General features: G+C 39.5%; 1 protein-coding gene across 7 annotated transcripts in view; it reads right to left on the bottom strand.

The window, feature by feature from the left end:
- Nucleotides 1-26120, bottom strand: part of GLS (glutaminase) — a 368780-nt gene that overhangs the window by 302115 nt on the left and 40545 nt on the right. For all 7 annotated transcript variants that reach the window (XM_075180013.1, XM_075180012.1, XM_075180008.1 and 4 more), the window contains exons 3-5: nucleotides 18027-18106; nucleotides 16674-16837; nucleotides 11604-11662 (exon numbers count right to left, since the gene is read on the bottom strand). In XM_075180013.1, the coding sequence (XP_075036114.1) occupies nucleotides 11604-11662; nucleotides 16674-16837; nucleotides 18027-18106 (303 nt within the window). The remainder of the gene's footprint in view (nucleotides 1-11603; nucleotides 11663-16673; nucleotides 16838-18026; nucleotides 18107-26120) is intronic.

The raw sequence follows: 26120 nt of genomic DNA, 5'->3' as shown, positions 1-26120 counted from the left end.
CATTTTAGTACACAAGCAATTTCTCACCTCTACTGGGAGGTTACAAAAAAAATTAATTTTTGCGCTACAAAATGCCATTCTACCCACTATACACTTAACCATAGATATGGACAAGCGGAACTGGCCAAAGAAAAGATTATAGGACTGTGACAGCCCACTGGGTTGGTAAATCACTTTCAGCAGCAAGAACAGCAGCAGTATCTAAGAAACAGATCTTTCAGGCTACTCTGTGCATCACCGGCATCACTAAGAGGCATACCTCTGACAACCTTTTCGAAAAACTAAGGGATGTCATTGTAACATTGCTTATCCCGCTTGGACTCTCCTCAGGATATGTGATTTAATTTTCTGATAACGCCATTAATATTGTGAGAGCAATACAGCGGGTGAATTCCATCACATTCCTTGTTTTGCTCACACAATCAAGTTGGTGGTACAGAGCTTTTTAAAAAATGACAGTGACATGCAGGAGATGGTCTGTGGCCTGAAATATTTCGGGACCTTTTAGGCATTCTGCAACAGCATGTACGAGATTGCAGCAGCACAAGAAGAATACAATTTGCCCTGCCACCAACTGAAGCAAGAGGTGGTAACAAGGTGGAATTTCTATGGCAGGACCCAACAACTGGACAATTTATTTTAAGGGTTAAGATTAGGCTTGCCGCTTTAAAGTCACAAACCTGAATGTCTGTCTGCTTTGTGTTGTAAAGTGAAAAACTGAGAGAGAAAACGAAAGAAATAATTAAGTGCATTGAAGCTCGCTAAGATGTCACCAATTCAGAAAGTGGGTTCAGAAATAACTTAAAATATAACTTTTATTTAGTCCACTAAAACAGCGAGATATATAAAATATCAAAAGTTGAAACCAATGTATAATTAAAACTAACTGGATGCATGCCTAGCTATATATAATAAAGGAGAACCATGGATGGATAACCGCTATAATAAGGAAGAAGCGAAAAGGAGAGGGATAGGGAAGAATTGTGTAATTGGAGGCACTCAGCGATCATAATTACTAAAATATCTATGTCTTTATTGATATACATTAAAATAATCCCTCCTAGTTCAAATAGCGAAATATTAAAATAATTGTGACTATAATTGTGAGTTAAAATAGCAAAATTTGCTATGCCCTGCTACTTTATACCAACATATATAAATTGTCAATGTATGATATTATTAGTCACTCTCTTATTGAAAACGTTTTGATATTCTGAGGTAACAATCATTAATAAAGATATATGTGGTGTGAATTAATTATTGCGGTGACGGTTGTTCAGTAAGGACCTCTACATTGCTTCAATTCAATCTGAAACAATTAATTTATAAATGACACAATGTATTGTCACATTGGTCTTTTAAAGTGGTTACTTAATCACTGTTCATACCACTGATGTAATAAAGACTACATATAGATTTGAAATGTGTCCGTTATTGTTGACCTATCAAGTACATATACATACTATCTTGTAAAGCCCAGTGAGGGTTAAACTTTAGTATGCTCAGACCCAGCTGTTAATCCACAAGCTTAGACCGTTCTATCCATATATGGTAATATACCAAGGACTAAGCAGACTACAGAGTTAGCATGTGCTCTCTAATCTAGCAATATATGCTGGTAATGCTGATAATGTATTGTTCCATTTATCATTTAGTGGATTAGTTTTGTTGTTATAGGTCAGTCATCTATATGTTAAGTGAATGTCCTTCTAAATTACAGCCATATCGTTTAGCCGTCACACGCATACACACACACACACACATCTACTGATATCTATCACCCATATAGGGTTGATGTATCCTGAGGATTATTAAGTTTAAACAATTATAACAGAGAGTGAATGGGAGCAGTAGCAGGGTAAACGCCAATGCGCGTTTCGCTACATGCTTTTTCAAGGCTAACCAGAAACAGTGAGGAGTAAACATATTTATGCAGTAGTTCACGCCTACTAGTATGACGTGTAACGTTATGATAGGCGGAACTCCATGACATGCAATTCTATTGATCGATGGTTGCTGCAGCCAATCCTATTAATCGAATTAGCATTAATCCGCCCCTTGAAGTCAATCATTGGAGGATCGTCATTCCCGGCTGTCAGTATGTAAACAAAGAGTATATAATAACTGAATTGAGACTGATGGTATCTACGTTTGATCCCTCCTGGATCCTACCTAAATTAGATGTCAATACTACCCTATATACTAAGCAGCATATACAATAATGATAGTGATAAATTACTATGGTAAGTATGAGATAAATGCGCAAAATAATTATCCTCATCTAAAATTAAAGAGAGGATATAGTGTATATATTTATATTGGTGTGGGATTTAAACACCTATACCAATGAAATAATATAAAAGTGAAAGTGATAAATAAAAATTAGACTGTACAGAAAGTTGTACAGATAAAAGTAACTACTGTGTGAAAATCAAAAAATATAAGGATTGGTATGATTATCATTTCTAGGTAGATTCTATATTAGGGGTTGTTGACATAGAAATATATGGACACTAAATTTAGACTGATTGTGTCTGTATTTAAACCCTCATGGATCCTACCTAAATTGGATATATTATATCCCATATATTAAGGTAAGTGTATAAAAATTAATTGATTGTGATCAGTGTAAAACAGATTTAAAATGTGCAAGGAAAATCCTCATATAAAACTAACGGAGGAATATTTTATGTGAACCAATGTTAATAATGGTGCAGGATTGAATATCTGCACCATATTGATTAATTGTGAAGGTGAATAAATCTAATGAATGAAATATGGGGCTATACTAACAAAATGTATAGATTGCAGATGGATCCTATATATACATTTTAGAATATAAAAATAACAAAATTGTCATTTATAGGTAGACCATAAGATTATTTGAGTCATTCAGACCGTTTGGAATCAGACTATTCATCATAAAGATTTGTCTCGCCTCTCGTTTAAGGAGTTCTTGATGAAAATTACCCCCACGAATCCCTAGAGAGACCTTTTCCATGGCAAAGGCCTGTAATTGTTTAGGATTACTTCCATGATATGACAAAAAATGCCTTGCCACTGTTGTCAAAGGTTTACATTTTTCTTTGTCCCGGGAAGCATTTTTAATATTGTTTACATGTTCTAAAAGACGTTTCTTAAACGGCCTACTTGTCATGCCGATATATTTCAACCTACACGGGCAGGTTAAACAATATATTACGCCAATAGAGTTGCAGTTCAAAAAATCTGTTATTGGCCAAATTTTGAAATACCGATCAGTGTATTCTTTAGTTTGTATACAAAACTCACATGCCTTACATGTACCACATTTGAAAAATCCAACAGTCTTCCTAGTAATCTTTTTGTTGGAACTAAAATGACTGTGTACTAGTTGGTCCTTGAGATTCTTAGATCTCTTCCAGGTCATGGAAACTCTGTTGTCCAAAATTTGCTTAAGATCATCATCTAGCAATAATACATTCCAATGTTTCTGAAAGATCTCTGAAATTTCCTTCCATTCATTACAGAATGACCCAATCATTCTTACTCCAGAATCCCAAACTCTTACTTTAGGAGATGGATAAATTAATGATTCTCTATTTCTTTCTTGAACCGAATGGGCTGCGTTCCGTATAACTTTATTGCTATAGCAACGTCGTTTTAATCTCGTCTGTAATTCTTGAGATCTGACCTGAAAAGTGTTATCGTCTGAACAATTACGTTTCGTCCTAAGAAGTTCACCCTTAGGTAGACCTCTAAGAACAGGGGGAAAGTGTGAGCTGGTATAGTGTAACAGACTGTTAGTAGCTGTGGACTTTCTATAGATATCAGTACACAATCTGCCTTCACTATTGATTTGTATTTTCAAATCAAGAAAATTGATAGTATTTTGGTGTATATCTGAAGTCAATTTCAAATTAAGATGGTTTATATTTAGAATTCCAATGAATTCATGAAATGTATTCTCCTGCCCATCCCACAAAATCAAAATATCGTCTATGTAACGTAGCCATAATAATATATGGCTAGTATATTTCTCATTAACCTCATTAAACACATATTGATGTTCCCACCAACCAAGGAAAATATTAGCATACGTCGGTGCACAAGATGTGCCTATAGCGGTTCCTCTGGTCTGCAGAAAGAATTTATCCTCAAATAGAAAATAGTTCTTAGTTAGAACAAAATCAAGAAGTTCAATAAGGAATGTATTAAATTCACTGTGGGTCTTCATGTTTAAGAAATACTGAACTGCCAGGATGCCATATTGATGTAATATATTAGTATACAGAGATTCTACATCAAGAGATGCTAACATGGTCTTACTATCAACAGATAGATCATTGATCTTAGATAATACGTCTAGGGTATCTCTTGTATATGATGGTAATCCTGTTACAAATTCTCGTAAATGTTGATCTACAAACTGACTAACTTTCTCAGTTAAACTTCCAACCCCAGAGACTATAGGTCTCCCTGGTGGAACTTTGTCATTCTTGTGAATTTTAGGTAAGGCATAAAGAGTTGGAATCCTTGGGTTTTCTACCTCAAGAAAATCGTAATCTGTTTTTGATATTACTCCATTATGGAAAGCTCGTTTTATCAAATTCATATACATTGTTCTAAAGTTTGCAGTGGGATTGAAAATGAGTCTATAAAATAAATAAATAAATAAATAAAATGCTATAAAATAGCATGAGGTATCCCCCAATTGACGATATATTTCCGCCTTATACATTGATGTTGGCCATAGAACAATGTTCCCCCCTTTATCCGAGGGTTTGATTACTATATCATCACATGTTTCTCAATCCCTTAGGGCATTCCTTTCTTGTACAGTGAGGATATGTTTAGATTGTAGACGTTTAGATCTATCCATTAATTTGTCAAGATCCCTTGATACTAGATCTCTGTATGTTCTGGCTTGTGGGCATATTGATAGGTCAGGAGAAAATTTAGATTTTTTCTTAAGTTGTGAACCTACAGTATTAATGTCATTTAGTGGACATACATCAGAATCAGTATCCAATTCCTGTAAAATCTGTAAGGCCTGTCTGTCCTCCTCAGTTTCTAGACCAGATACTTGTGCAGTAGCATCGTTCACTCCTGAATTGAATCTCTCTTTATTACTGAAGAATTTTTTAAGAAGAAGTTTCCTTATGAATGACGTAAGGTCTTTTTCCCATTCAAATCTATTGAACGTTTTAGTCTGAGAAAACGTTAATCCCTTACTTAATACTTGAATATGTGAAGCATCAAGTTGTCTGTCTGATAAATTTATAATTCTCAAAGTATCCTCGCTTATCTCTGTCGTCTGTTGTTCCGCCGAAAAGTTTGGGGACCTTCTAATCCTTCGGTCACGAGCCGCGGCGGTACTCACAGCTGCCGCGGCTCGCTTCCTAACTGCTCCAGTGTCCCGGCCGTCACCATGACGACCGGAACGTCACTTCCCCTTCCTACCCGGCCCTTGCCAAGGCAATGGCCGGACGCCTGTTACATAGCGCTGCGTCCCGGCGCTGTTGGAAGCCGGGCGCATGCGCAAAAGTGGACACAGCCTGTGGGCTAATTAGGGGACTAGTTACAGGCATTAGCCTGCATCTGGGTGCACCTATCAGGGACTAGCCCTGATTGGTCTGGTGCTATGTTCTCATTAGTCTGCAGGGGTGCATGTAAGTTTTGATTGGGCCAACTATGTATTTAAGGCAATGAGGTCTGCGGCCTCATTGCCGGTTATAGCGTTCTGTCCTCAGTCCTGCTGCCTGCTTGTGCTATCCATTTAGGTTCCTGTTACCTTAGATTTGACCACCCGTGTTTGACCCCTGCTTGTTATTGGACCTTTGACCCTTCTCTTCTGACCTTGACCTTTTTGCCTGGAATTCGGATTTCGCTTCTCTGCCTGTGCGTTTGACCCTTTGCTTGCCCTTGGATATTGCTTCTGTGCCTGTGACCTTTGGACCTTGGATTTCTCTTATACTACAGTCCACCAATCACTCCACTTCTGGGAAACTCCTTTAAGTCAGTATACGCTACTCGACCCTCAATCGGCCCGCAGCCCAGTCTGTCCCCACCACTAGGGGCTCCAGCGAACACCTGGCCTTCTGAGTAGTTCCCGAGTTTCACTGTACTGACTTGGGAGTTCCTAACACCTTCCATCTGCTTCCTTTTCTTGTCTTTGGATTTTACCTCTCCCCCTTCGTATCGGTTTGTTTGTACAGAACCTCCTCCTTCCATATCCCTTGAACCTCGTCCTAAAAAATCTCTAGATTGTAGAGTGTGATCTCTATTTCTAGGAGAGGTTTCAGATATCTCACCCTCAGAAGATTCCATTTCCGAGGTACTAAAGGAAGTAGTGGGTCTCTTAAATTTACGAGAATCCCATTTGAATATTTTATTTTGGGCATAATCATTTTTATCACGTATGAATTTTGTACGTTTTTTCTCCATGATAAATTTATCATATTCATCTAGATCTTCCTTTATTTTGTCATAAGCTTTCTTAAAACGATCTAATCCTTCAAACTCCTTCAATTTTTCTCCCAGTCTGGCTAAATCCCTAGTGTATTGTTCCAACAGTAGGTTGTCATGTCTCAACAATATATTAATTAAATCAGTAGAACACTTTGTCAACACAGATTCCCATTCTTGTTTTAGATCTATTGTGGCTAAATCAAAGGCCGGATACAATCTCGGTCTCAGATTTCTGGGAATCATCTTTTGTTTGATGTAATTGTTGAACATTGTTTTATTCCAATGTACTTTGATTTGTTTGAACATTAGATTTTTTAATTCCATTAGGTAGTCAGACCAACCTCTGTTATCATTTCCTTCTAGGGGATTGCCATCGAGGAAGTCTATTTCAGTATCTCTTAACCATTTCTCCTGTCTGAGATTCAATTCTTGATTAATACTGAACGATGCCATTGCAAATAATTTGAAGATAAAAAATAATATGTGTAATAGGAGGGGGATATAATAATCCAATTATCTTGTACCTGTGCTAGTGGATAAAGATAGTGATAAAACACTATAGTTAGCTAATTTCAGAAGAAAATACCACTGCACTAGGTATCGCTACCAGTTTAATAATATCTATAACTTCTAAGATTGAAAATTATATCTTTGCTGGTGGGTGTACTCCTACACCATCATTAATGTAGAAGCGAAAAGGAGAGGGATAGGGAAGAATTGTGTAATTGGAGGCACTCAGCGATCATAATTACTAAAATATCTATGTCTTTATTGATATACATTAAAATAATCCCTCCTAGTTCAAATAGCGAAATATTAAAATAATTGTGACTATAATTGTGAATTAAAATAGCAAAATTTGCTATGCCCTGCTACTTTATACCAACATATATAAATTGTCAATGTATGATATTATTAGTCACTCTCTTATTGAAAACGTTTTGATATTCTGAGGTAACATTCATTAATAAAGATATATGTGGTGTGAATTAATTATTGCGGTGACGGTTGTTCAGTAAGGACCTCTACATTGCTTCAATTCAATCTGAAACAATTAATTTATAAATGACACAATGTATTGTCACATTGGTCTTTTAAAGTGGTTACTTAATCACTGTTCATACCACTGATGTAATAAAGACTACATATAGATTTGAAATGTGTCCGTTATTGTTGACCTATCAAGTACATATACATACTATCTTGTAAAGCCCAGTGAGGGTTAAACTTTAGTATGCTCAGACCCAGCTGTTAATCCACAAGCTTAGACCATTCTATCCATATATGGTAATATACCAAGGACTAAGCAGACTACAGAGTTAGCATGTGCTCTCTAATCTAGCAATATATGCTGGTAATGCTGATAATGTATTGTTCCATTTATCATTTAGTGGATTAGTTTTGTTGTTATAGTTCAGTCATCTATATGTTAAGTGAATGTCCTTCTAAATTACAGCCATATCGTTTAGCCGTCACACGCATACACACACACACACACATCTACTGATATCTATCACCCATATAGGGTTGATGTATTCTGAGGATTATTAAGTTTAATATACCTAGTGCAGTGGTATTTTCTTCTGAAACCGCTATAATAAGCCTCCTTCAATTGTATATAGAGTAGTGGAGAAAAATCCTGATACGAAACCAGACAGCCTTTCTATCTGGATAATCATAAACCACCAAACTAAATGATGTTTGGCTATTATTGTTAATCAAGTGGAGGAACAGCACACGGCTCAATCAAATTATGGGGGGTGTATTGCTGACTACCTCAACACTGCTCCACTAACTCTGGGCTTAATTGAGCAAATTCACAAGTCCATGGGAAAAACCTCCATTCAAAATTAAAGCAATAGGCAAAAAGCATCCAGTGAAACACCGACGCGCGTTTCGCTGGATATGCTTAGTCGTGGCAGTGTGATACAGCTTCTGACAGCTCTTAAATATCGTCAGAGTAGGACAAAAGGCTGTGACGTGAGAAAGTTCAGTTAACCAATGAAAGCAGGATCTGGGGATGGACATCCAATGTGGAGGCGTATAGGCACAACTGATAATCTGCCTAGTAACAGATGACAGGGGAATCAAATGGGATGTAAGATTTTTAATAGTCCAATAGTAAAAAGATCTCAGGATGGACATAAGCGTTAGCCAATGTGAGGGCATACATGCACAACTAGTAATCTGCCTAGTAACAGATGACACAAGACTCATTAATGGATTCTGTATTTAAACCAATGGAAAATTCATATAAGCATTTGGACTTCTCCTCTAGTCTGTTTATTGGACACTATACGTGAAAAGTTGCTATAGTAACCAAATTGTAGGAGCTTAGCTGAGGGATCTGTGTATATACAGGTAAAGCTGCTTGTTCTAAAGTAACATATGGGGTATGCGATCCACAAGAATACTCACATAGAAATCACTCTCAAATTGTGATAGGTGCCAAGTGAATTTGTTACACTATTGTTTTGTAAGTAACAGTCATGGTGAAACCGTGATTAGTAAATGTTCCCTCCATTAACTAAAGATTTATATGAAGTGGTAAATGGCAGGAGAATAAGAAATGAATTCCACTATGGACCAACAAGAATTGCTTATATATATTTAAACTCTTCCTCTTAATTGTGAGTTTAAACGGTTACTATAGTAACCACACCCTACAAACAAAAATATATAGTCAATAGATATTCAGGAAAGACTGCCTTATGTGTTAGTGATGATGTGAAATTATAAATCCTTAAAGTGTTATAATGAAGACCCTGCTTGCTTTGCAGAGATAATAATAATATAGTGCTGATACTGTGTATAAAGCTGAAAGATCACTTAAGATACAATTACCATACCTCATGTCTCCTAGGCAAGTGAATATAGAATGCGTTCGGTAGAAATAAGTGAATAAACAAATAAACAAGTGGAAATAAGGTGATTATGGATTTAATTATACAAGAATTTTTTTTTATTTTTCTTTTATTATTTTTTTTTTTTTTTGTACTCGGCAAAACTGTGTTAATAAAACTTGTGTGAAAAAATCATATTTTAGTTGTGTGGTTCATTACCGGATTAAAGAAAAACTGTATAATTAGTATTGTCATTTAAACCAGAAGGATGTATGGTTCCCATGAGAAAAATCATTCTAGCTTCTTGTTGGAGTAGTTTGTTTAATATCACCTCCGCGTATCCCAAGGTTAATTTTTTCCATCCCATATGCTGATAGATATTTGGGATTACTCTCATGTGTTGTAAAGTGACAGCATGCAGTCAGTTCAGAATTGATAGCAGTCTGCAAGGAGTGTTATCGGATATGTTCTGTGTCTGTATTAATGTAAGTCAGTATTCATCATCATCACCATTTATATAGCGCCACTGATTCCGCAGCGCTGTACAGAGAACTCATTCACATCAGTCCCTGCCCCATTGGAGCTTACAGTCTAAATTCCCTAACAAACTCGCGCACACACACACAGACAGACAGAGAGAGAGAGAAAGCATTTCAAGCAGGTCGATTTTATGGCAATCGGATTATATTTGTCTTTATACTCAGTGTCGTTATTAAAATAGTCGCATTAACGTACCTCACCCTTTGAAATCGGATCACTACATTTTGGCGACTGTGCTTGATCCCAGGTTTAAAAGTTATGTCTTCTCTTTCTTTCCAATTGAACCAGATCTCAAGAGATGCAATGAGCCCCTGGTCAGCAAATTAACAGATCAAGTGGTACATGATACACCGATGCCTCCTCCTTCAGTTTTTCAGGCAACTGCTGCTAGGAAAAACTTTCCCAAGAGACCCAGTGGTGATGCAGATGAGTCACCACAACATTCTGACCTCTGATCTGGTCTAAAAGAATTGTCCAAAAATCTTGACAACTCTGCCGTAAACTTAACTACAAATTCCAATTTGCAATTTTATGTTTTTATACAGAAAACTCTTATTAGAGAGGTGTTTTTTTCTTCAATAATGTAAAAGCTTGTTTTTTGGATTTCAGTTTCCCTTACTTAAACACACTATGGCCTCGAGCATAGGCTTTAATAGATGATGTAGAAGGACTAGTATCATCATGACTGGTTCCAGCAGCTGGTTGCCATATCGATGCCACTGAGTTATGGTACTGGAGACTAACAGGAACAATGCTACCCCTTCTGTTTCTGTGTGAGCAATGGCACTGAGCAATAGTACTGAGCAATGTGACTGGAGAGTGACAAGAACACTGCTACACCTGTTTCTGTGTGACCAATGGCACTGAAACTGGAGAGTGACAAGAACAATGTCACCGCTCCTGTTTCAGTGTGAGCTATCACACAGTACAATGTCACTGGAGACTGTCAAGTACACTGCCACCCATTCCGTGTGTGTCTGTGAAATGGCTCCGGATCTCCGTGGAGGGCGGTATTTATAGAATTCAAAACTCGCAAGATCAGACAATGCAACAATGATGTTCTGTCTTGTTTTCAGTTCCGAGTTCTCGCGAAAGTAGCGAGCCGCCTCGGCTCGTATGTAACAATATGTCATATCCCAATTCTACAGCTTAGAACTTTCAAGAAATATGGTGGTTAATGACTTGCATATTTCCGCCTCAGTAATACAGAAGAACAAAAAAAAATATGACTTTTCAATATTTAATAAAATAAAAACTTGAGTTCCACTTTTAAAATGTTTGGAAAAATAAAAGTTCATTAGTTTATACTATGTAATGGACATGTACACTTTTACAGCCCAAAAAAGGGCCTATTTTCTAAATATAAGATCCTTCCTGTGTTTTACAATTGATTAGATGATACACTAACAGAATGTGTCTAACAATACATGCATGTCTTCATTACACTTTTTGTTTTTTGTTTTTCAAGAATTAACAAAGAAGGACTTATCCTTTCAGGCCGTATTATTTGTTGTTTCTTGAGAAATGGTAAAGGATGACTGCAAACCCACAAGATACCAATTTCATCATTTTTAGTGAACTGTAAAATCTCAGATACTTTTAAAAACAGCACGGAAACAATTCAGGCCTACAAAATCACACAAATGACTATACAATGTAACCCAATGAAAAAATAAATTAAAAAATAAAAGTGCTAAAATAATCCATAACACTAATTTTAATATTTAACATGTTTTTTTCTAGAAAAAACATATTACAGGAGGAACATACCTTTATTAGAGAAGTGATCACGATAGCTCCAGCATTCACCATTGGATTGTGCGGTTTCTCTGCAATGAATTAAAAGATTGGAACTTTTTCTGAATCAGAGAAAATACAGTATATATTTTCAGAAAAACACCCAGCCACCCACTATACTCAATTGATCCATTACTTCTCTTTCTCTCTGCTTAACCCCAAATTACTAATACTATTCTCACGTTTTTATATTTGTGATATATGGTGATATATAGAGTTTGTGTCATTACCAGACAATTCCCAAAGATCAAAAGTTAATATTTTACGTTGTTCAGGATTTTAGGCCCATCTTTCCTAAATGGACAAATATAAAAGGAACATAATGCAATGTGGTTTTTTTTGCTTTTTACATGTTTGCCAAATTTTACTGATTAAGTTAAGCTCGAAAAAAATAGGATCACAATGCACTACTGATTTGAGCATTTACTATTTTTAATCATTGTAATTAATTCAAAGCCTTGCTAAGATACTAGCAGCATATTGATAGCTACTACATTTTTATGACGCAATTTTTACTATTTTTATTCCAATAACCAGAAATAGAAATTTGTCAACAATTATGTTAATAGCAGAATGATTTGAAAAGGGAAATTATGAAAGCCAATACATTTGCAGTATTTTCTCTAACACGTATCAATGACACTGTATACAACTCCCATTTTGACCCTCTCCAATTCAGCTTCCACCTTCTCCACTCCACTGAAACCACCATGACCAAACTTACTATCAATCTTCTCTCTGCTAAATCCAGGGGTCACTTCTCCCTTTTCATCTCCTGCACCTCTGTGGCCTTCGACAACGTGGACCACCCCATCCTGTTGCAGACCCTTCTTTCTCTCTGGTCCTCCGGCACTGTCCTCAGATGGTTCAATTCATACTTTGCCACACGCTTCTTCTCTGTATTCTGTTCTGGTTTATACCCCCCTCTATCTCCTCCTCCAGGTAGAAGTCCCTCATGGTTCTGTTCTTGGCCCTCTACTCTTTTCACTGTACACTACCTCCCTGGGTAGTCTCGTCACCTTCTTCGATCTTCATCCCACACTGAACTCTCTATCACTGTTAACATCATCATCATATTTATATAAAGCCAGCGAATTTCGTAGCTAATAACATCCCCATCTCATCTGTTCCCCAACTCCACTGTACCCTCAACTCCTCCTTTTCTTTTGCCCCCCACATTCAATCTCTTGTCTAATACTGTCACTTCCACCTACCCAACATCACCCGCATCCGGCCCTACCTATCTCAGGATGCCACCAAAACCATTATCCATGCACTCATCATTTCCCGTGTTGACTTCTGTAAACTTCTCCTCACTGGCCGCCCCTGCTCCCAATTCTACCCCCTACGTTCTATACTCAACACGGCTGCGAGACTTATCATCCTTCCACGTCGCTCTTCTTCTGCCTGCCCTCTCTGCCCTGCTTTATACTGGATTCCTTTCTCCTAAAGAATCCTTTTCAAACTCCTCATCCTCACCTACAAGGCCCACTCCCACTACACTGCCTCAGGTATCTCCAACCTCCTTTTCATTCACACGACCTCCTGTTCCCTGCGATTGGCCAATGACCATCGCCTCTCCTCCACTTTGATCGCCTCATCCTACTCCAGAGTCCAATATTTCTCCCGCGCTGTCCCCCTCCATTGGTATGTCTTCCTACTCTCTAACCGTTCCCTAATCTGTGCACCTTCAAACGGGCACTTAACTCTTAAACTTATCCGTTCCTTAAAGCATATCAGCCATCCACCTAACCATCTATCCATGCTTGATCTCCTCACCTCTTTTGCCCTGTACTGTTTACTCGCTCATGAGCTAAATCCCCTCCCCTGACTCCCCATTGTGCCTGCTGTCTGTTTGTACTCCCTTTAGAATATAAGCTTTTATGAGCAGGGCCCTTTTCCCTCCTGTCTCTATACCTATTCTTCTACTCCTACTTCACTGTACTAGCTATGCTTGGAGCTCTTGGATACACAATATAGATGACAACTGAACATAATAAATACCTGCAGAGAAATAACTTCTGTCTGTTTAGCAATGTCCATGAATTCCTAATAAGTAACTGTGACTGGATCACTGATAAATAACTTCTGGTATAAATCTATTTAAAGGAAATAGCACAGGGCGCTTATTTATATAATTGCCAATGCACTTATTTTTGATATTGTGTATATTTTGATATAAGAAATCCTTATTTCTGAGACCAGGGAAGAAACTTGTTTGTTTTAACCTTGCTAGAGGGAATGCATGATTTCTTAGGTATATATCGGATTCAATAAGCCTTTGTGAATGGAAGTCTCTTGTGTGATGTGAGGAAGTGGCTTGTTTGGGGTTTGTACCTTTCTTTGGGAATGTGTATTCTGGACTGTCTGAAGAGGGGCCCCATGCTAATTAGATATTTTGATGTGTAAAGGTCCTACATTGAATGCAGGAACTTTTAATTAAGACTGGCTCCTAGATTCTCTGCATCTGAAAACCAGATGCAGGACATCACAGCATCTCTAGAATTTCATAGATAAGTGTAAATATTGTTGGCTTTGCAATGCATGTAAATCCATGTTTGTGTAAACACATTGCATCCTGATTCTAAAAATAGCCTGTGTCCAAATCAGTATAAAAAGCACTGTCTTGTACACTGAAATGTTCTTCTTGTTTCACCTGACCTGATCACTGGTACCTTCAACCAGTGTGAGAGCAAATAAACATCACTTGCTTCAAAGACCTGCTTGAAAACATCTTCAAATATTGCTTTATTGTTGTGACCTGCAGATTAGACCCTAAATTTAATCCATTCTCCGGCTTTTTCCGAGGTTGGACCCCGTTTTTCCTGTACCACCACTCTGCCTGCTACACTGCAGCTCTGGCCAATGTGATAGGCCAGGGGGGAACCATCCACAGCAGCCCTGATCCATAGTAAGAGATCAGGAGTACCAGCCCACGTAAACCAGTAATGGAGTACACTAGCAGCGTCAGTTACCCAGAAGAAACCCGGTACTGGTTGCTGATAAGGAGTTCAGTGGTGGCAGTATTTGTAAGCCCCCCCTACAGCAGCAAGAGGGCGCATTTGGGATAACGAAAGGGAATGGTGGCAAAGTAAACCCAGCCGGTTCCCAGCAGCAACAGACAGGGTGGCATAGGCGGTCCATCCTGTCACAGTAACTGCTGGCTCTCAATGGATTATACAGTGGGTACAAGTTCATACAGATTCTACGCTGTAAGCCAGATTGTAGGTATTAGTTCATTACCTTTCAATGATGTTTGCTATATAATAGTTTTAATATTCCTGCTGAAGTCGACAGTGCAGGACTTATTGGTGTAAGTAATGAAGGACGGTTATCATTAATAGGTCTGGAAATAAAGTTGTTTACTGGAAGGAAAACGGTGTCTTGCCAGTTTTGATGTTGATTTTTATTCTTGTGTGTGTGTGTGTTCATTCTACTTGCTGCACAGCAGCCGATTCAGTGACTGGTCATATCACACTACCATCCACAAGTCAATACTCAAATCGGTAGCGGGACTGGACCAGTCACCTATTAATTTTCCATGCAACAAGTACAAAGAACACTCTCCCAACTACGCACGTTCAGAAGGAAAGCTGTGAGAGGAAAGCAATCGAACGCACACCAGAAGAAAGAGCAATGATATATTTTTCAAGCAAAGTCAAAGGGTCATATATCCATACTCATTCTCTTGGACCTCTGTGCTACTTTTGACACTGTTGATCACCCTCTACTCCTACACACCCTTCACTTGATTGGCCTTTGTGACACAGTTATTTCCTGGTTCATTTTCTACCTCTGGCACATCCTCCTCTCCACTCCCACTATCTGTTGGGGTCCACAAGGCTCTGTTCATGGCCCCTTACTTTTTTCAGTGTACACCTCTTCTCTTGGGGCAGTCATTCACTCATTCGGCCTTTAGTGCCATCTCTACACTGATGACACCCAAATCTATATCTCATCCCTGACCTCTCCCCTTCTGTACTATTTTGTGCAACTGTCTTTCTACTATTTACAAGCTATCTAACCTCAACATGTCCAAACAGAGCTCATCATCATCCATGCTGCCAGATCTCCTCATTTCCTGTCTTGACTACTGCAATCTCCTGCCATATGGCATTCCCAACATTCATGTATTCGCATTTAAATCCATCCAAAATGCTGCTGCAAAACTAATTTTCCTCTTTCACTGCTCCACATATGATGCACCACTTTGCAAATCCCTACATTGGCTCCCTGTGTCCTCCAATTCAAATTACTCACCCTTACCTACAAAGCCCTCAATAACAACACCCCTTCATACATCTCAAATCTCATATAAAAATACTCTCCGTCCTGTCCTCTTAGATCTACCTCTGACCTGCGCCTTGTCTCGTCTCTGGTAACCTCCTCTCACTCCCAGGCTACAAGACTAAAAGACTTCTCCCATGCTGCTTCCCACTTATGGAATTCCCCAGTTCCCATAGATTGCAAACTTGCGAGCAGGGCCTTCTTATCTCTTATTAATGTTTGTTCCCAATTGTAAAGCGCTACGGAATTTGCTGGCGCTATATAAATAAATGAGCCTTCAAATCATGAAATGCTTTCTGAAAACCCATCTCTTGTTTAGAGCTTACCTTATACCCAATAATATTATACACATTAATACACCCTCACAACTGTCCCAATCTACATACTAAGTCACATTTGCTCCTCTTGTTTCAGCTGTGACCTCTGCCACTTAGAATGTGAGCTCTCTAGGGAGCAGAATCCTCAATACCCTTTGATTTCATGTCTGTAATTTATTTTGTTTACCTTGTATGTCCTGGTTTTATGTATGTCCTGTTTTCCCTACTATACAGTCCTGCAGAGCACTGTGGCGCCTTACAAATCTACGATAATAATATTATTAATTTTACTACTACTACTTCATATGTTTTGCTTTGTATGTCTGTTAATACACTATGTAGTTCCAATCAAGAATTGGCTACCATTAGAGCAATATGGTCATCTAGCCCTTTTAAAAAAAAATTGCATTTGAAACATTAAAACAATACCACCACTCACCATCTTCATTCAAAAATAGCTTGTTAAACCTCAACCCACTGGGTTCTTTCCCAACATATCTGTGGACGTACTCTGTGCTTAGGTCATTTACTGCAATGGCATACTTAAGAGGCTTCACACATGACTGAAGGCAGAATGGGACTTTGGTGTCGCCCACAGAATGCCTAAAAAGAGAGAGAAAGAGTTTTAAGCGCCACATTATAAAATCATACTCGAATTAGTGACAAGAGAGCTCTTTGATGAAATAAAGGAATTATAGGGAAAATGAAGGAAATCATGAAACTATTTTAAATGGTGAATTCTTCAGACTTACCAGCTCCATCAAAACTGGGTAAGAAATATTTTTTTTATATAGTAATTCTTTAATATATAGGAGTCAAATACATTGGGAACATTAAAAATACAGAATTAGGCTCCAATTTATGAATAATCACATAATTTCCTCATTAACGATGATCTCTTATTGTTGCTTTTCGCAGCAGTAATAGATGAATTACTGGGTCCATATTACCATCCCTATAGGCAACTATGGGGACAGTGGTATTGATCTTTATCGTAGTGAACTTCTGTGATATCACCTGTGTTAGCTTAATAAATAGATTTTTTCTCAAGATTTAAAAGGGATGAAAAATAGGCCATTTTGAGATGTGAGGGGCAAGTTAAAAAAAGAGGTAGAGTGCCACACTTCAAAAGGGCCACACAGGAGATAGGAGAGAGTATTGTTCACTCCCTCCTCCTCCAGGTATGCCGTGTGACCTCCCTGCACTGTGCAAAGAAGGTCATGTGATGCTGAAGTTGGCTGCACCCATTCTTATAAGACACAAAGCAGGTGGCTGGGGGGCAGCAGATGAAGGCTTGGTGGGCCACTGAGACCCGTGAGCCAACAGTTGCCCGCTGCTGCTTTAGATTATTAATATTATACCAAATACAAAATTGAATCTCTGTATTTCAAATGCTGTAAATAAATATCTACATTTGTCATGTTCATAATAAGAGCGTATGTAGCAAATATTTACAAATGTACAGTATAGTGGGTACTTGATATACATTTAGACACAAATCAGTGTTCTTTTATTTGGAAATTGCTGTTCACTAGCATCCTTATCCAAACTTATAGAACTCACACAATTTTGCAATGGTAAAAATGTCAGTGTCTAATATGCAGATAGAGCATTACCAAATAGATGCACTGCTGTAAATGCAACTAAAGGCGCTTCTATCAAGTATTAAAAGATGGCAGTCAATACTTCTATAATGGTCTCTTTTTCAAGTGTGAAAAATTGTATGCATTTTAATAACCACGTGTATTATTATAGGATGTGTACACATATCAAAATGAAAGATGAAAGTTACCTCTGTCCATCTACAGTACAAATTGAAACGCCCCAGAGATCCGGGCTAAATTTAGCAAGTTGAGGAATGTAATCTGCAACCTGTAGAAGATTAAGGAAGCACTGTGAAATAGGTACAAAACATTTATGGTCAAACCTACTTAAACAACCATGATCAGGTAAATGGATCAATACATTTGCATACCTAAGCTATCATTGCAAATACCCAGTTCCCTTCATAAAACATAAATAAAACAATAAATTATCTGATCAGTATTTAACTTTATTTTAAATGTCAGATAAAAATGATAGTGACATTATGTATTTACAGACATGTCTTTTTTAAAACCTACATAAAATACATTTAAAAGGTTTATCTGCTTTTTAACAATCCCTTTTTTGTTTAACCTTCAAGCTATGTATAGTCAATCTCAAGGAAAATAAGTCTATTACAGGCTGTCCACAGCTTCACAATAGAGCTCTATGAAAGAGCTTCCATAGATATGTATTTTTTTTGGTTGGGTTACTAAGGGTCTGTGGAAACATGGACAACCATTCTAATTAACAATGGGAGTAATTTATCTACATTGCCCTGTTTTAAAGATTCTGCAACATTTGCAAAAGTAAAATCATTACTCCTAATTGTAGTATACATTTGGACTAATCACTTTTAGTCTCCCAGAAGTAAGTAGTGCTCAAATTATAATTACTGCCACATCCAAAGTGGTGTTTCTGAACTCCCACTAACGGGGAACACTTCCAAATATACTTACACTTAAGTTTGAAGTTTAATCTCATTTTCACAGTCACATATATTGTTAAATATTTAATTCTGCTTTTAAAGTATTTTGATATGGTAATCCATATACATACACAACAGGAACAAGTGTACAATTAAGTGCTGAAGTCACAAAGCAGAAAGTAATGGGAGTTGTACTTCACTTCCCCAGTTTTTGCAGTTTGTGACAAAACAGAAATGCATGTCTATGAGAAAACACACACACCCACGTACACCATGTATAACCAACAAACGCTGAATAAAATCTCTGGAAAACTTGGTTTATCCTAAAAGATAAAAAATTGGTTCAATGATAACAGCGAGGACAGCGGAAAGAGTGTTTCAAAGATGAATATGTCACATGTGGCATGACTGGTGGTAGGGTGCTCTACTAAGAGGGCAAATAGTGTACGCAGTTATCAGAACCAGCTGATGAGTATGGTGTTTTACTGGAGGTGAAGTTCATAGCCAACGTTTCCATAAATAGAAACATTTTCCTGGGTGAAGCACTCCCTCTACAAATTATAGCCGAATATAAAACTTCTTGTAAGATTCGGATACTAAATTTGTGTTCACTACCTCATATGTCAAACAATTCCAAAGCTTAAACCACCCTTACAGTAAAATGTACCTATGCCGAGGATCTTTCTTTAATATACTGTACAATGAATGACCCCTAGTTATCTGTGACGCCCTTGGTATGGAAATTTTCTAATGTGTGTTTATTCACCAACATAAAGAAACCTTTTCTAACCTCTCTATAATTTATTTCTTCTATTCCCATTATTAATGAGGTTTCCCACCTCTGAATCCACTCACATTCTCATACAGTCTCTCACATTCTCATACAGTCTCCTTTCAAATTGTAATCCATATTCATGATGTGGTCTAACTAGTGAAATATACATTGGTAACATTCAATGCATGCAAAATTGCCAAGAACGATTTTGGTGGAGTGGGCGCCTCCTCCTTCCCACTACACACAGAAAATTCTGAAGAACCAGGGGATAAAGAGAGGGCACTAAAAGTGCCACATCTCCTCCATCTTGGCACCCAGAGACTCAGGGGCATACTTATCTGAAAGAGGACAGCCTTCTCTTTCGAATCATGTGTCCCTGTGTAGATATGGTCAGGTGATCAGTGTGATCATCAGACAATACCCTACTACACTACAGAAATCCCCTCATCATGGCATCAATAAACTCAGAGTCACTCAAGAGTCTCCTTTTTCAGATGATGTGGCCCCTTAGCAGTTAATGTTTATCATCATCATAAACATTTATTTATATAGTGCCAGCAAATTATGTGGCCCTTTACAATTGGGGACAAATCACAGTAATAAACAATATTGGGTAAAACAGACAAAGAGGTAAGAGGGCCCGGCTAGCAAGCTAACAATCTATAGGAGCTCACCAAACACCACCATAAACTACAGAAATTCTAGAATAGCCAGGGGACTGGGGGAGGGCACTAAAAGTGCCCAATCTCCCCCCATACTCACACCTACATATTTAGGGGCACCCCCTTATTTGAAATCTTACTCAAGACAATGAAAACTAGCAATTAAAAAAAATGCATTATCATTTTCACATGCAGATTTTATTGTGAAAACCTATGCATATAACCCTGCTTTTGTTGTTTTGGAATGATGCCAAAGCAAGATCACAAATTATTTCTTCGTAGTGGTTAAAGAAGAAAAGTATAAACATTTGTTTTTAATTCACTTTCTTGCATTTCAATTAAAAATAAAACTAAGACAAAGCAAATCTTTTTTGGACTATTTTGGGAAGATTTTCTTTGCTGTGTTAAGAGATATGAGCAAACTAATTATATTTTCTCAAAATTCAAAGACTTCTGTAAAATAAAAAGGTATTATGTGTATGGGCGTTGCATAGACAAAGTTTTTGTTTCATTATTGCATTAGGTTTAGTTTTTTGTTATTTTTTGCATATTTGGGGCAAACATGAATTTATGACTGAAGATTTCACCATTAGAATAATCAGTACACATTTGAATCCACAATATTTGTATCTTGGAGGTAAGACTAGCACTGAATCACCTCTTGGAAAAAAAAACAAAGAAAAAACAAAAAAAACATTTATACCATTCTTGTTTATTGATAAAGCAGTGGAAACGGTCTGCAGCGCCATACATAGACAATACAGTAAAACAGGACATTACAATTAAGGCAAAACAGGCATAACAGTAAAATAAAAACAGAAAATGAATAGCCTAACCAGCAGGAAATTAACTGCTAGGCAGAGAACAAGGTCTTACAATTACTAGTGGAAAAATGCATGGGAGATGGGGCAACAAATTAGCACAATCTCTGTGTGATCGGATGGGCTTACTTCGCCAGGATGGGGGTGGGAGAAGAATGAAGGGATGTTCTTCTTAAACAATTTATCTGGGTTTCCTCTCGTCGTCAGTAACCGACTGATATTGACCACTTCTACTGGTGTCACCTTACCAACAGACACTCGCCGACTGCGAATGCTAACGCACAATAGTTGTAGGTGAATCTCTCTGCCACCATTAGGCTCCTTCATGGTGTCTAGAACAGTTTACATCTGGGTAGCTGGTATAGCTGCTACCATACCTCTTTTCTGTGGGTTGACTAGTAACTCCTGACCGTTTCCAATGGATCAGGATTGCTGGGTAGCTGGCAAAGTATTGACATAGAGACACTGGGTTCAACACAGGACAGCTGGGGAACGGATTCGAGTATAAGCTTTTATCTGTTTGTCATAGGATACATCAGGTCATAGGAGCCAGGCAGAATTATTAAGCAGTGATGTTTTATTGCTGAAGGGTACACACTAGTTATAGATACTAGTGATATCCAGAAGTTTAACTGGTTTACTACAGTTAAAATACAAAATACAGCTCTTGCATACTGTTTTTGACACACATGGTGGCAGGGGGTAACCCAGGCCCCTTCCTAGCTGACACCACAAAGTCTGAGATATTACATCAGATATTTAGTGTCAGGATGCAATATATTCTCCAATCTTAGATTTAACAATTCACATCAATCTGTGATTTCCTAAATTACTTGCTGGTTGTATTATTCATATAGTTTGTCTATCTTTTTAACAAGACAGGATAAAAAGGTGAACTTCCCCCCCCTGCTCTGTATTCAGGCTAAAAAAGTGTTGGCCACCCCAGATGAAAAAGGCTTAAGTAGCATGGTATGTCCTTTCTTCAGACAATTGCAGAAACAAATTTCCTCTAAGAGGGCATTAGTACATTTCCAATACAAAACTCAGTACATTTGCAATGATAAACATTGGTGAACTGTGCCACTAAATGAGATAAGTTTATTTAATCAGTTATTTCTAAGTGTTCCAGCCACAGAGAGCCTGTACCCCAGGAGTGTAGGCACAGCAAACAGGATCAGAGCCACTGGTTTATAGGAGGGAAAGCACAGGTGAGCTTGTGGCATAAGTAATGAGATGGAAGAACAGAGGTAAGAGAACTTTGCTCAAAAGAGCTTACAAACCAGAGGGGAATGGTAGACAAATGGGGGTGACACAGAAGGAATAGGTGTGAAGTGTGGAGTAGGAGTGGGTTAGGAGGAGAGTTGGTAGACTTTGATTAAGGAATGGGCTTTGAGAGCTTGTTTGAAGGCTTGGAGGGAGGTGAAAAGCATGACTGGGAGAGGGAGTGAGTTCCAGAGGAGGGGAGCAGTACAAGGAAAGTATTCGTTGGCAGAACAAAAGTGGGGTGAGGGAGTGTTGAGGAAGCTGAGGTTGAAGATGTGTGGGGGAGAGATTGTATGAGGGCTTTATTGGTGAGCGAGGCATTTGAAATGAACTCAGTAGTGGAAATGAAGTTAGTGTTTGTGTTGCGGGCAGAGAGGGCAGGTAGATTCAAGCAGTGGTGGAGAAAAGTAAGACGAGCAGCAGCAATGAGAATGGATTGCAGTTGGGAGACATGGGAGGAAGGAAGACCAGAGAGAAGGAGGAGAGTTCGGTAGACCAGATGAGAGATGACAAGGGAGTTGGAGGATTTTGATTGCCTACAGTGTTAGGCTTTTCAAACGATTGGCATGTAATCATTTTCGCTTTCTTGACAACTGGGGGCAATCAGCAGATCAGTTATAATTGGAGGTAGGTCCTTACCTGTCCAGCTTCATATTGCCGGTAATATCAGTTACACACTAGCTTCCTGGTCCTGTACATTCTGCTCCAGGTGGTTCTTGGCTGCTGACCTGTGGTTCTGAATTTTGGCAACTTCTGGTTCCTGACCACTGGCTCTACACTGCAGTGACTTCTGGCTCTGTATTATGGTGATTTTTGGCTCCTGACCCTTGGCTCTGCATTATGGTGACCTCTGGCACCTGATCCCTGGCGCAGCAAATCCATTGGTAGTGGTCCCTGACTCTGGCTTCTAATTTCTGGCACAGACTAAACGGCTTGGTTTACAAACAACTCTCGATCTACAGCATGCAACTCACAGGTAGGTAGCTCTACTCCCTGCTATAGTGCCACCCACCCTGGTTCGTCTTCCTAGCTCTGGTTGCGTGAAACTTGGGGGGGAAGGGGGCATACAATTTTTTCCCCTGATTTTCATGTAATCAGCAGTAGGCTGGGCTATGGTTAATAATTTTTTGATCGGGCTCCACCCATTTCTTTTTAAAATATGTTAGTGAGGTTAAAATCACGCAAATTTTGCATGTAAAACTTGCAACCAATCAGAAATTAGTACTGGTTTTAAAATGGCAATTCAGCTAAACAAGGGCAAGTTTGATGATGTTGCAAATCACGCGAGATGAACAGCGATTTTGAAGATCGGACTAAAAATCGCTACTTAATACATAAGGCGATTTTGCACTTCGCTGGTTATCTCTCACAATTTGCGCCAATTTTAAATCATCTAAAAAAATCAGAGCTTGATACATTTACCCTCAGGAGTTAAATTATATTGTTAGTGTCACGAGCCGCGGCGGTACTCACAGCCGCCGCGGCTCGCTTTCTGTCTGCCCAAGCGTCCCGGCCGTCACCATGACGACCGGGACGTCACTTCCCTTGCAACGCCGACCGTTGTCAAGACAACGACCGGACGCCTCACAGTATAGCGCTGCGTCCCGGCAACAGGGGACAGCGGGGCGCATGCGCAAGGTTATGTAATTGCCTGGAGGCTATTTAGGTGTTGATTTAATTAATTAACAGGGACCTGTGTGTGGTTACAGACCTAGGCTCTGATTGGTTTAACCATGTACTTAAGGCAGTGAGGTCTGCAGCCTCACTGCAGGTTATAGCTTCTGTTCCAGTCTGCTGACCTGCTCTGTGCCTTGTTCCTATGTCTTGGAAATTCTATTGACTACCCGTGTATGACCCCTTGCCTGGATTTGGACCCTGCCTGTGTTTCTCGTGACCCTGACCTCTGGCTTGTATACCGACCATCCTGTCTGCTAGTGACCCCTGACCCCGGCTTGTTTATCGGATCTGCTATCTGCTGCCTGCCCTTGACCTCTGCTTGGAATGCACTCCGCTTACCTGGGTTCTCCCCAACCGGTACGCACTTCACGACCCTCTGTCAGTCTGCAGCCCAGTCTGTCCCTACCATCAGGGGCTCCAGTGAACACCTGATTGGCAGAGTAGACTCCGGGTTGTGTCGTGCCGGCTGGAGGGGTTCCTAACATTATAACCGGCCAAAAACAGATGTTCCGGAGACGAAGTTGTGATGGATGAAAGCGGAACCCAATTGTCTCCTTTTCAAGCCCTGGCAAGTCATGTGGAAACCCTGTACCAGTTGGTCCGGGGATTGTCCCAGCGTTTGTCCGTCCAAGAGGAGGACCACCGGACTACACTAGCCATATCAAGTTCCATCAATGAACCCAAGTTGAATTTGCCGGACCGGTTCTCCGGAACCAGGGCCCTGTTCCGTAATTTTAAAGAAAACTGCAAGCTCTATTTTCGGCTGAAACCTCGGTCTTCTGGTTCGGAACAGCAGAAAATTGGAATTGTCATTTCCCTCCTGCAGGGTGACCCCCAGTCCTGGGCCTTCACCCTACCACAGTCGAGTCCTGTCATGCAATCGTTGGAAACGTTCTTTAATGCACTAGGCCTCCTTTATGATGATCCAGATCGAGTTGCCTCTGCTGAGGCTCATCTACGGGCCTTAAAGCAAGCTCAACGTTCTGCAGAAGAATACTGCGCTGAATTCCGCAGATGGTCGCCTGACAGTGAGTGGAACGATCCAGCATTACGCAGCCAGTTTCGCCTAGGACTGTCAGAGGAGACTAAGGATTCACTTGTGCAGTATCCTTCCCCCGCCTCATTGGAGAGCCTTATGCAGCTTGCTATTAAAATTGCCAGGAGAATCAAGGAGAGGAGGACTGAGAAAGAGGCATCTTCTTTTTCATCTGCATTTATTCCGGCCTCCACGGCTGTTGAGAAGACTACGCACCCGGGGGCGTTTCGTCTCCCTCCTGAGGAAAGAGACAAGAGACGGTCACAAGGTCTATGTCTTTATTGTGGCAATAAAGGCCACTTCTCCGGCTCCTGTCCATATAAACCTGAAAAAGGAGCATGTCTGGAAAAGGTTGACTTAGGCTTCCAAATTGTGTCCCAAAAGAATGCTGTCCTTATTCCCGCACAACTTGCTTTTGGTGCAAGTTCCGTGGCCCTGTCGGCCTTCATTGATAGTGGAGCTGCAGGCAACTTCCTCGACATCGGGTCTGCCCATACTGCTGGGATTCCTATAGTGAAGCTTCGTTCTGCAATTACAGTTTGTGGCCTAGATGGGAGTCCATTGCCTGGAGGAAAAATCGTTTTTGAGACCCCATCACTACAACTGAACATAGGAGCTCTCCATTCCGAGGCAATAACCCTCTTCCTCATCGACTGTCCGTCAGTCCCGCTGATTCTGTGCCATCCGTGGCTTTCCCGTCATAATCCCGTCGTGGATTGGGCAAAAGGTGAAATTGTCCAGTGGAGCTCGTTTTGTACACAGTCCTGCTTGACTCTGCCTCTGCGTGTTATCCAGTCTATTCCGGAGCAACTTCCCTCACAATATCATGAGTACTGGGATGTGTTCTCCAAAAAGGCTGCAAACACTTTACCACCTCATCGAGACTTCGACTGTGCTATTGACCTGATTCCTGGTTCCAATTTACCTAAGGGGCGCTTGTATTCTCTCTCTGGTCCCGAGACCAAGGCCATGCAAGCTTATATTGAGGAAAATCTTGAGAAGGGGTTTGTCAGGCCATCCAAATCTCCTGTAGGTGCCGGATGCTTCTTTGTCTCAAAGAAGGATGGTGGACTGCGGCCCTGCATTGACTACCGGGGCCTTAATTTAATTACAGTCTCCCTCTCATCTCAGTCTTATTCG

Source organism: Mixophyes fleayi, chromosome 7, assembly GCF_038048845.1.
Source record: "Mixophyes fleayi isolate aMixFle1 chromosome 7, aMixFle1.hap1, whole genome shotgun sequence".
Lineage (NCBI taxonomy): Eukaryota > Metazoa > Chordata > Amphibia > Anura > Limnodynastidae > Mixophyes > Mixophyes fleayi.
The sequence above is the reverse complement of the archived record's forward strand: the minus strand, read 5'-3'. Positions and strand labels throughout refer to the sequence as shown.